At 42.6% G+C, this 12,382-nt stretch overlaps 1 protein-coding gene across 2 annotated transcripts in view; it reads left to right on the top strand.

Annotated features, from left to right (window-relative positions):
• GCN1 (GCN1, eIF2 alpha kinase activator homolog) overlaps positions 1-11,103 on the top strand; it is a 40,487-nt gene extending 29,384 nt beyond the window's left edge. The window contains exons 45-58 of one of the 2 annotated variants that reach the window (XM_027661713.1): positions 219-383; positions 772-933; positions 1,383-1,475; positions 1,715-1,858; positions 2,782-3,051; positions 3,161-3,274; positions 3,798-4,028; positions 4,631-4,824; positions 5,380-5,494; positions 6,547-6,643; positions 7,468-7,613; positions 8,214-8,318; positions 9,585-9,803; positions 10,393-11,103. In XM_027661713.1, the coding sequence (XP_027517514.1) occupies positions 219-383; positions 772-933; positions 1,383-1,475; positions 1,715-1,858; positions 2,782-3,051; positions 3,161-3,274; positions 3,798-4,028; positions 4,631-4,824; positions 5,380-5,494; positions 6,547-6,643; positions 7,468-7,613; positions 8,214-8,318; positions 9,585-9,803; positions 10,393-10,518 (2,181 nt within the window). In that variant the 3' untranslated portion in view covers positions 10,519-11,103. Of the gene's footprint in view, positions 1-218; positions 384-771; positions 934-1,382; positions 1,476-1,714; positions 1,859-2,781; positions 3,052-3,160; positions 3,275-3,797; positions 4,029-4,630; positions 4,825-5,379; positions 5,495-6,546; positions 6,644-7,464; positions 7,614-8,213; positions 8,319-9,584; positions 9,804-10,392 lie in introns of both variants that reach the window. The other variant, XM_027661712.1, reaches the window with a different exon arrangement.
• The last annotated feature ends 1,279 nt before the right edge of the window (positions 11,104-12,382 follow it).

Below are 12,382 nucleotides of genomic sequence, written 5' to 3'. Positions count from 1 at the left end.
AGCGTGAGCATGTCTGAGTTCTGTGTTTGCTGAAGGCAACTGTGATGAGAGTAAAACTAATTTTTCTGTGGTTATTTGTAATAGTAGTGTTTCCGTTCCTACTGCTCTGTCCGTACTGTGAACAGTAGGTTATGATCAGAAGTTAACATTTGCTTAAGTTTCACCTTCTTAAGTTTTATAAAAAGGAAAATAGTTAATTAATACATTTTTGGGGACAGGTTGCAGCACGGACATTAGGAGACCTTGTCCGAAAGTTAGGAGAGAAGATCCTTCCTGAAATCATTCCTATCCTGGAAGATGGGCTGAAGTCAGACAAGAGTGATGAGAGACAGGGAGTCTGCATCGGGTTGAGCGAGATCATGAAATCGACCAGCAGGGATGCGGTGAGTTAGATGTTCCAGGGGGAAATTCTCAGTTTCCAAGGTATTTATGTTATGGTGCAGGTATTGCACTTCAGACAGAATAATACAGACAGCGCTGGACTTGTTCTGTGGACTGAATTCAGGGCTTATAACTACATTGAGTTGCTGTTCAGGCAAATGTATGGATTTGTATCTGTTGGTAAATTCTAACATTGCACAGTTCTGACTTATATGAAAATCTTCCACTAGGTAGCCTTAGAGCACTGCAGCTTGTTTGTAGAGTAACTCTGCTTGTCTGCCAACATATTTCAATTAAACTGCAATTTAGTTTCAGCTGTGCGAATTCTGCATTCTTCACAAGGATAAATGTGACTTGTGCTTTAGGTATTCTGTAATTTTACCTCTTCAGGTTCTGCTTTTCTCCGAGTCCCTGGTTCCTACAGTGAGAAAAGCACTGTGTGACCCTCTGGAAGAAGTCCGTGAGGCTGCAGCCAAAACATTTGAACAGCTGCACTCAACAATTGGCCATCAGGCTCTTGAAGACATCCTGCCCTTCTTGCTGAAGCAGCTGGTGAGCATTGCTCAGCATTAGTCAACAACCTGATTAATGATGCTGTGGGACAAGTTTTGAATAATTTACTTAAAGGAGAAGGAGGATTTTAGATGCAGACCTTCCAGGGAATGGCAGCAATATTTTGTCTCCTCCATGGAGTCATCCCAGCCATTGGTAGGAAGGATCTTGTGGCTAAAGCTTAGGCCTAAAAGTTGCTACACCTGGCTGTGCTATGGAATTGCCATTGTCACCTGCTTAAGTTGCTTGGCCACCATGCCTGAAATGGAAAATCTTTCTCATGTGACAGAAGAGTGTGGTTTTGGTCTTGCTATGTAGTAAGAGAACATTTTTCAATAGAAGGACTTGGTTTTGGTTGTGATCACAGGGTAAATTGTCCCTTGAAACAGGGTTTAGCTCGGTGTGTCACAGATAATTTCTCAGGTTTGTCACTTTCTCTTTCCCTGTAGGATAATGAAGAGACAGCTGACTTTGCTGTGGATGGTCTTAAACAAGTTATGGCTGTCAAGAGCCGTGTGGTGCTGCCTTACTTGGTGCCAAAGGTACAACGGGAAACAAATTTTTAACTTCATATCTGTGCTGTTTCCTCTGCTTGCTGCCAGTTTTCTTTGGACCAATATGGCAAAAGGAAGATCATAATTTGAAAATTTCTTCTGATTTTAAGCTCAAAACATTGTAATTCGGGTTGTGATGCATAAATTTTCCATGTTGTAGGTGAAGTGATATTCCTTCTGAAAAAACTTTGTCTCATTTTTTGGTGTTATTTTTTTGGGTTTCGTAGCTGACTACCCCTCCAGTGAACACCCGTGTGCTGGCTTTCCTCTCCTCAGTGGCAGGGGACGCTCTGACACGGCACTTGAGTGTCATCCTGCCTGCCATGATGTCTGCACTCAAAGAGAAGCTGGGCACCAGTGAAGAGCAATTGGCAAGTAGCACAGCTCAGCTCTTTGTTGTGACAGGTTGCCTGAACATAGTGCATCAGGTTTACTTCTCAGCCCAGAATCTGTGTTCTCTAGATTCACAGATTGCATGTTTAATTCAGTCCATTAGCTTCTCCAGGATGAGTCTTTTTGCCTGGTGGCATATTGTGAGTCAAAAAACGTATGCTTTCCAAATCTATTTGTATCCATTTAAAAGTCTCTTTGGCCTGCTACAAGACGCAATTCTCAGTTTGCTTATTCCTGGAGAACTGCCAGAGTGTCTAGTTAACTTCATATTTATTCTTGGTGTAGAAGACTGAGAGATTAAAGGGCTGCAGGAAGGAAATCTCCTGTTTTGCATGCAGCACTCCTCCTGTACTGCTTTCCAAAACATCTGGTGTTTGGACTCCAGAGAACATCCTGGAGTTGTGACTGCGGACAGACATGCACATAATCAGTCAGTGAATTAGGAATGAGTGGCAGAGTCCTGTTGTCTGTCTGCCATTAGATCAGCTTCTAGCCTCAAGTCTGCCTGGAGATCTCTCATGTACCCACAGATGTGTTATGACTCACAGCATTAAACTACCTAGATCAGAAGAATGTTATCTGACAAGACTCACAGTCTGTCTTGGATGAGTAAGATGGGGAAGACTGAACTGCTCTTAATTTTTGTAAATTAGCCCTCCTGTAGCTGGTGCAGCAATCAGTTCAGCAGAGTTTGGTCATTTGGTAAATGTTAAGAATTGGTCATAAACCTGTGTCTGCTCCAGGACTGAGTCAAGCTTTTAGTGGTGATGTTAGCAGCTATTTAATGAGAAACAATTAGCAAGTGAGGTGTGTTGTAGTATTTTTCTAAGACAAAATGCTGGGGCTAAATCTGGCTTTGTTCTGTTTGAGAGCTAATGTAAAGTTAATTTGGACTCTTCAGGAGATGGCAAACTGCCAGTCTGTAATCCTGTCTGTGGAAGATGATGTTGGACAAAGAATTATAACTGAAGATTTGCTAGAAGCTACCCGCAGCCCTGAGCTGGGCATGAGACAGGCAGCAGCTGTCATGCTGAATATCTACTGCTCCAAGACAAAAGCAGACTACACTGGTCATCTCAGGAGCTTGGTTTCGGGCTTGATTCGTCTGTTTAATGACACCAACCCTGTGGTTCTGAATGAAAGCTGGGATGCACTTAATTCCATCACCAAGGTGAGAGGCATCTCAAAAAGGTGATGGGGTAATGCCTGGCCTGAGAAGACTTCACAAAGAACATGGATGCCATGTTGCCTCATCTTTGTCTCTTCCCTCTCTTCTGCAGAAATTAGATGCTGGGAACCAGCTTGCTCTCATTGAGGACCTGCACAGGGATATCCGGATTGTAGGGAATGAGGCCAAGGGGGACCATGTGCCAGGATTCTGTATTCCTAAGAAGGTAAAGGATCAGAATGGATGTGGATTCATCACAGCCACAAGACACCCACCTCTGGGGAGAGCTGACTGATATGGCTTTACAGCTCTTAGAAGCAGCAACTATTTGGGCATTCCAAACCTGTGTGTTGGAGAGACTTTTTGTAGGTTACAGCTCTCCTGAGTTACCCTCCAGAAGAGTCCTCTTGTAATGAGGTCTCTGACAATTCTGTTATGCATGTAAGTCATGGTCACTGGCTGCTTTTTGTGGGCGAGTAACGCTGGACTTCTGTGCCAAATTTCTCTGGTTAAAAATTCCCTGAGCTGCCACCACTTTCCTCATAGCAACTGGCTTAGTAAAGCAGAGAGGCATGAAATCAAACCAACTAAAAGTGGGTCTGTCAATGTGGAATCAGGCAGCTGAAGGTCAACAGGAAATTGAGAGAACCCCTCCAAGTTTGTGCATCTGGTGTATAATGGGAGCAAAAATAAGGTACATATTTTTTGCATCTTAGCTTCTAAGCTCTCTTATCCGATTTTCGTGACAGGGAGTGACCTCCATACTCGTGGTGCTGCGGGAAGGTGTTTTAACGGGTAATCCAGAGCAGAAGGAGGAGGCAGCAAAGGCCTTAGGGCTGGTTATTAAGCTGACTTCTGCCGAAGCTCTTAAACCATCTGTGGTGAGCATCACTGGGCCGCTTATTCGAATTTTGGGAGATCGGTTCAGCTGGAATGTCAAGGTGGCTCTGCTTGAAACATTAAGCCTGCTTTTAGCTAAGGTAAGATTCAAAGTATTGGTGGTTTGTGAACATTTTCCGTGATAACCTTCAGAAATATCTGTTGCTGTTCATGTAAATGCAGCTGGGATGCCTGCTGCTGTGGATTTGATATTTAGGAATAGCACTGTAACTGGATTGCATTCTTCCAGCAGCTTCTGGCCTACCAAAAAAGCCCCCAGTGCTGAATCACTGGTCTTTTTATAAATATTGCTAAATGCTGATCCCATTTTCCAGTGATTAAAGCCCACCATGTAATTAATCTCTCCTGTGTCCACCATTTTTATGAATTGTTAAGTGCAAAGATCTTATGTACCTTTGAACTAAGCTGAGCTGTATACAAAAGGCTGTTCATGACTGTAAAATCTCTCAGTGTTACCCTTGTATTTCAGCATGCAGAAAATAAGATTAAATTTGAAAAGGTTAATGATTTTGTGGTAAATTATTGTTTCATGTTTTTCCTCTTTTAGTAGCACATTAGATCTAACAGGGGCTCTCTGATAACAAACTGCTGTAGTAGAGGTCATGCTGTTTCCAGGCTTTGATCTCCAGTTGCTGTTTCAGATTTGACCCCACCACTTCCCATTTTTCCATCTCTGGAATAGGTTGAGATTGCCCTGAAACCGTTTTTGCCCCAGTTGCAAACAACCTTCACCAAAGCTCTACAAGACTCAAACCGTGCTGTTCGTCTTAAAGCTGCCGATGCTCTGGGCAAACTCATCGTCATCCACGTCAAAGTGGATCCTCTCTTTACGGAGCTCCTGAATGGAATTCGTTCCAGCGATGACTCTGCCATCAGGTAAGCTGCAGGTGATGGCTCAGATTTTACTGCTGACTAAGGGTGAAAGAAAGGGCTGGGATGGATGAACAAAACCCCCAATTCTGAGAGTAACATGTCAGTGAAAGCAGTTAACTGTTATCCGAGGGTTGTAAAAAGTGTGGATGATGGAGCCTGCCTGGCTCAGAAGCTGAGCTGTGAGTGTGTTTGGGAGAAGCAGTCCTTGGTGTCTACCCAGTTCTCCTCTCTCCTGCACACCCCCAGCAGCCCACTTTCAGATAAAAGACACTATCAACTGCCAGTCTGAGCTGAAGTAATGCAGCTGTTCTTGTATCCTAAGGGCACACAGCCCTAAGACACGGACTTCCTGACTTGAGAATTTTTTTAATGTTTGAACAGTCAGAAAATATCTATGGTGTAACAGACAGACACAAGTACAGAAACATGGAAGTACTCTCTAGGATGGAGTTTTCAGCAGTGCACAGAGAGGATCAGTCTCCCAAAGTGTAAGGCATATCAGTGTAGTTGCTGTGCAAGAATTTGCTGCAGGTATCCAGAGCAAAATTTCTCTTCCAGGGACACGATGCTGCAAGCGCTGCGGTTTGTGACACGAGGAGCTGGTGCAAAAGTAGATGCTGCAATTAGGAAGAATATCAGCACAGTGCTTCTCGGGATGCTGGGACACGATGAGGTACTGCTTCAGCCAGCTGCAGAGGACCCCTGCTGTAGACAGTCTTTCTCTTACATTTAAGATCTGAACCTTCTAACAGAGTTATTTTCTAAAATAACTTCTGAGGAACTTCCTAATGGTGTAGTCAGGAGCAAGAATTGGAGATCCCTGGCCAGTCCCTGGTAACTCTGAAAATCTGCCAGTTTAATGTTTCCTTGGCAACTGCTTATGTGGGTTTGACCTGTAGCTCCTCACCAACAGGTTTGAGCCAGCTCTACAGTCAGGATTTGCTTTTTATCTTGGAGAAAACCTGCAGTACCCTCCCTGTGAACACGGATGTGTGTTTGAAGCCTCTCAGCTGGGGTTTATTGTTTAGTGTGAAAAATTTTTCAGATAATGGCAGATTTTTCTCCAACAAGCAAGAAGCTCTCCAAGTTTAATATAGGGTCTTTTTTATATGGCAGATAGCAACAGTAACATCTGTGAGATTAAAATTAATCATCTAATAATTTCTTTCTTATGTCAATCAGTGCAACAGACATGCAACTGTTGACATTCTAGAAATAGAAAAATTGAAACATTCCCATTGGGTTGTAAGTTTCAGTGAGAAGAGGAGTAATGGGATCCTCACATAAGGAAGCCAAAATAACAACAGCCTGGGAGTGTTAAATTAAAAGTAGTAAGAGTTTATCACAGAGATGAGCTCATCCAGAGATGGCTAGAAGTAACACTTATAGTAAGTGAATCTAAAGTAAACTCTTGTGAACACATCTTTTAAAACATTCAATTTCATCTTTATGACTTTTCCATTTAACAAATCAGAACTTAGATCTAAGATCTGTAATTCTTCAGTCTCTGCTGGCTTTTTTGACCATGGATTTGGCTTTAAGTTCCATTATGTACAAGAAACCTTGTGAACTGACAGAAATCCACAGGGAGCAGGAGTGAAATACTACTATTTATTTCCTCCTTCTCTTTTTGTTTCCTGTCATCTTCTGGCACTTGCTCTGCTTGCTGCCTGTCCCTGGTGTGTTGAGCTCAACCCGTGTTCCTGCTCTCCCATTCCTCCTCAGGACGCCACCCGCATGGCCTCGGCCGGCTGCCTCGCGGAGCTGTGCGCGTTCCTGTCGGACGAGGAGCTCAGCACTGTTCTCCACCAGCACTTACTGGGTAGGTGAAGCTGTTCACAGGGACTGGAACTGATTCTGAAAGCAGGCAAGATTCCTTCTCAGCTGCTGGTTCAGGCTTTGTGACTGAATCTCTGCTCTGTATTTTCTTGTGCGTTTCTTTACCCGTGGCTGTTAATTTGTGGACCCTGGTACAGAGTGAGCACAGGGTACTGGTTGTCATTTGGGGATAACCAGACTCTTTTTTCCCTGGATTTGTTATCAGATGACTTGATAAAAGTACCAGCATGGCTGAGTAATTGCTGGTGCTGACACAGAGAGGGTGGGAGGTGACAGGATGTTCAGGCAAGGGTGGACAAGGAGGGCCATCCCAGCTTTTGGCTCATGGTAATTGCAGACCACATGTGATGGCTTCACATGCTTCTGAAGAATTGACCAATTTGCATCCAAGCTAGAAAAAACCCACGAATTTTATAGGAACTCGTAGTGTTTGGGAGTGCTATGGATTACTCTTCCCTGTGGGATTAAAAACGGAATCTGTTAACTGGTATCAAATTACAAATGACTTTTACAATTTTATTAGAGTCAAAGCTTGAATAATTTTGAAACCATCAGAAGTACTTGAGTTGAACAAGAGAGTCCCTTCTTTGTGTGTGCTTCCCTGTCTGCCCAGGTGCTGTGTCTGCCTGGTACAGGTGTTGTGTTTTAGCTCTTTTTGGGAGGAGTGAAGAAAGCAAGGCATCCCTTTAGATGCTTCTTGTTTTTTCATTTTATGGCAGTGAATTGACAAACTGCCCAAGCCTCCTCAGATGAAGAGGAATGGATGGTGGGAGACTTGCCATGGTTCTCTTCTTTCCTCTGCAGCAGACGTGTCTGGCATTGACTGGATGGTGAGGCACGGCCGGAGCCTGGCTCTCTCCGTGGCTGTGAACGTTGCTCCTGGCAGGCTGTGTTCCCCAAAATACTACAACAGCGTTCAGGAGATGATCCTCAGCAACGCCACGGCCGACAGGGTGAGTCTTGCCTGAGGACTGGCGAGCACTGTCACGAGCTCTTGTTGGGAGCAGCTTTGAAAGGTGTGTGACCAGGTTCTCTGTGTTGCCAAAGAGGACAAAAACCCCCAAGTGCCATCTGGAAGTTCTCCCTTGGCTAGGTGCAGTTTTTATGGTGAAATGACACAACTGTTCTGGTTCTTCAAGTTCTCATCTCTGTGGAGATGAAGATTAAATAATCTTCAACTGCAGAGTAGCTTTCATTGGGAATAAATTCCACTTCTGTTTCCCTATGAAAGGTGCAATTCACAGGCCATATTTACAAGAAGAGACAATTATTTGTTTTAGGAGGATTTTAAATCAGGGGTTGAATGAGTAGTTTGGGGTAGGGTCTTGAGGGCTCGGTGGGGCCTGCCACCTTATTCCATCTGGCTCATGGTTGCATTGGGACTTTTTCATCATATCACCCAATAACATTAACCCACTGTTTTCCTGCTTTGATGCTGCTGTTCTTTTGAAAGATGGGTTTAGCCTTCCACAAAAGCTGACAGACCATGAGCCTGGTTATAAAGGCTGTTGAACTCTGCTGCAGTAACACCAATTCTTTTCTTTATGTTGAAGATCCCCATTGCAGTTAGTGGCATCAGAGGGATGGGCTTTCTCATGAAATACCACATGGAAGAGGGAGGCAACCTGCCTCCCAAACTTTCCAGCCTCTTTATTAAGGTAAGAATTTTTGTGGTAACTACCTGGTGGTGTTCTCATGTGATCTGAATCTCTCTCTGAGCCTCTCATGAGTGCCTCTCTATTAAATCTCTGAAAAATCTAAACATTTCTCTTTGTGGCAGAGCACAGACAGAATCACTGTATCAGCCTGCTTTGCAGCTGTGGATACAATACTGCCTTCCCTGCTCTAAGATGGAAATTTGCTTTCGAGCTCTCTGTGCTAAACCTCGGGTCTGAATCTTATAAGTGCATTTTTCCCTTGCAGTAACAAGCAGCTGGCAAGGAAGCAGAGAAGAGTAGGGGGGAGCTGTTGGGTTTTAAGGTTGTTAAAGGGCCTTTGTTAGAAATGCATCAAATATCAAACCTCACCTTACCTGAGAGTGTTGAAGTTAACACCTTTTTCAATTCCTACCTATTTAAGTATTCTACATCAAAATTCCTTTATTGGTTGTTCTATTTTTTTAGGTGTGTGGCTGGATTTCTTTGGTTTGTTTAGTTGTCTGCCCTCCCTGCACCCTCCACTCCCCCACTGTCCCTCTTGGTAGATGGGTAGATAGAGTGAGGGGTCATGCTGGAGCATGTTACATTTTCAAAGTTTACATTTCTTTGCAATTTACTTGAAGAACTACCAAACATACAAGTTGGCATGAGGCAGACCAACATCCTTTAAAGCAGATTTTTGAAATCCTACTTTTATATATTAATATTGTAGTATTGTGTTAAAATATAAAATACCACAATAGTCACAATACCTTTATCACCATATTAATAATGCACTTGACATTCAGATATTAGCTTTCATGTTTTAGGTGTGTTAAGATTAAATTAAAATACAAAGCTCTGATTTTTTTTTTTAATTTTAAAGTGAAATCTGCTGTTGAAATGCACCTTATACTCCAACCAGAGACTGACTTGGCCATTGCTGCTGAGTGAGTGTATTTTAGAGGTGCTGACACTATCAGCTTTTCTGCACTTAGTGGTCACTGTCATTTCCTGAGACAGTTGAGAGGAGCATGTGACACTCTCAACCACATATATAGAAATTTTATTTAAAAAGGTGTTTTGCTTTCAAGGTTTGTTCTTCTCTTACACAGTTTAGTCAAACTTGTTGGTATCAAGTGTGTCTCTTCTGTACCTGTGAGTTGAAAACTGTTTGCTTTTCTTAGTATAGTTTAGAATACTTAAATTTGAAAAAAAATATAAACAACTGCTTTAAATACCTGTTCTTGGTATACTTGAATTTAATTGCACCTTTGTATCCTTCAGTGTCTTCAGAACTCATCCAGTGACATAAAATTAGTTGCAGAAAAGATGATATGGTGGGCAAATAAAAGCCATCTTCCCCCACTGGATCCTCAGACAATTAAACCAATTCTCAAAGCGCTTCTGGACAACACAAAGGACAAAAACACCAGTGTAAGAGCCTACAGTGACCAGGCTATTGTCAACCTTCTGAAGATGAGAGCGGGTGAAGACGTGCTTGAGGTATGAGACACAAGGAAATGTTGTTGCTCGTAGCAAGGCTGTGTCACCTCACTCTGCATTTGTCTGTGTGGTGCCTGCAGCCTCAGAATGTACTGGAAGTCTCTTATGAAGTAGGTGGAGTGGGACATTCCTATTTGCATTTAGGCCTTCAGCAGAATTCTCATGCTAAGCCCTGAAGAAATAAGTGATACTGATACTGTACAACCCTACGGTGCAGCATTAATAGAATCAAGGCTTTTAACGCACCCCCCATGTTTGAGAAATGCTTTAAGCCTCCCCTGTGCTGGAGTTCCCTCAGTTGGCACTGATAATTTATTGCTTTGGCCACTTGTATGATCCCACTGCAGCAGCAGTGGTGCTAGGGGGTATTTTAGCATGGACTACTTCATGCATCCGTTTCCAGACCTGTTTTCTAAGTCTGACCTGCTTTTGGATAGTTCCCCATGTCTGGAATTGTAAAACCAGATGAAGAATTTTGGTATACTTGAAAGATTTTAGCTAAATACAGCTTGTAAGGCACTTATGCTTATTCTTACTTTGAGTGGTGTGTCGTGAGGAGTTGGTAATTGGTGTTGCCTTCCTTCCACAGTCGGTTTCCAAGATTTTAGATGCTGCCAGCCTGGAGCTCCTCAACGAGAGCTGCCGGCGGTCCCTGCGGAAGCTGGCTGGGCAGGCTGACTCCGAGGAACAGATTGATGACACCATCCTGACGTGATACGGCTCCAGGGGACACGGAAACACTGAACCAACCGCTGCATCAGCATTTCAACTCAAAACACCTATCTTAAATGTTTTCATTTTTGAAAATGTTAATTCTGACGGGATTTCAGGAAAAGGACTCCCAGAGAGTATTTTAGTATCAAATATACCAGAATAGCCTTAATTAGACCCACATTAGCTGAAAATTAAAAATTTGGTCCCCTTTTTGAAACAGATAATGAGCAAGAGACAGACATACTAACCAGTACTGGTCAGTTGTGGCCAGTTGTGAGATGTGGCTAGAGCACATCAGGCTTAAACTCTGGTGACAGCTATTTCCTTTCCAAGGTTTGTGCAAAACCTCCAGTACTGGAAGTGTTGTTGGTCTTTCCACGCACCCTGGGAAGCAGGAATAGAACTCAGTGAAAGTTCAATTGTATTGTTTTTGTGTACTGCTAACTTGCTGCTTGTGACGGTTCTGAAGACTGAAAATCCCTGTGAAACGAAGTATTTAAAATAGCCTTAGAAATCACAGATGGGAAAGGGGGATTAAACGCAGTCTGTTTAGAGAAGGAACATTTAATAAAGGCTCTGACTTTGATCCTGCTGCTGTAAACTGTTCTTTTCACAAATGCATTTGTCAACAAACTCATACTGTGATTTACTTTTCGGACCCGCTTGTTTTAGGGGATACAGTTTGTACAATGGGCAGCACTGTGGTCTGTAAAAATCTTTTGCAAAACTGAGGCAAGCCAGGGTTTAAGGCCAAGCCAGAACTGACATTTAATGAAATTTGTAATTACTCCTATTGATTTCCAAAGCATTTTTGATGACAGACAGCTTTTCAGTTAACCAACTTGTGAAAAGCCTTCCGTGTTTAGGTCTTCAAAGGCTTCACAAGATACTTGGCACTTCCACCATTGGGTTTTTTGGTCATTGAGTTGTGCTGCTCCAAGAAAGTATTTTATTTTACCTGGCCAATATATATCTCTTTTAAAAAATTATTTTAATTTACTAGTACCTTTTATGTTACTTGATGGAAATAGTGAGAATCTTGTTGCAGAATACAAATTTTTAGAAGGCAAAATGAGCTTTACATTCCATGCAGAGTAGCAGTTAAGTGAGCCTTATCTATTTTCTGAAACTCACAGAAGCTGGTTGCACCTGAGGAGCCAGAGCATTAAGATTTGCTGTTTCAAGTGGGTGGTGTGGGTGGTGTGTGGGGAATCTTTCTTGATTGTAACTCTGGATGGCTCAAACCATGGTGATGGGAGGACAATACAGTATTATACATCATCAAATTTGAAAGCATTAAAATGGAACCTCGTGGAACACACATTCTGCTAGAACCAATTTGTTGATTGCTGTGGCAGTAGCAGCAAACAGAAAAACATTCAATTTTTACCATATGCCTCAAACAGCAAGATACAGTCTCGAGTATTTGGGAATGCTGTGCTTTGTTCTGGTCAGAAGTACAAGAACCTGTCAAAAGGTTCTTGATGTTATGTCAGCTCCTGAGCCTGTGGTGTATCCTCCTGACAACAGGGAATTGCTGTAGGAGTCAGTGGAGTGGTGTTGGAAGGGACTTGGGAAAATCAGCCATTTTACCCTGTATCTAAGATGGACTCTGTTCCAACTAAAGCATTCCAACCTAGCTGAATTCCACATAATTATTTTTTAGAGAATTGTAGGATGGAGATCTGATAACCTTTCCATGCCATCTATTTAATTATATAAACTTTTCAGACTGTCAGAACTTACCTCATGTCTAAAAAAAAAAGAATCTTCCTTGCTGCTCCTTGAGTCCATTGCTGCTTGTCCTGTTCCCACAGACATTGAAAACAGTTTGTCAGTTTATTTTTGCAGCAACCACATTGTTA

The sequence above is a fragment of the Corapipo altera genome, unplaced genomic scaffold (genome assembly GCF_003945725.1).
Source record: "Corapipo altera isolate COAL_440 unplaced genomic scaffold, ASM394572v1 150, whole genome shotgun sequence".
In the NCBI taxonomy this organism is placed as follows: domain Eukaryota; kingdom Metazoa; phylum Chordata; class Aves; order Passeriformes; family Pipridae; genus Corapipo; species Corapipo altera.
This window is presented reverse-complemented; position numbering and strand designations above follow the sequence as displayed.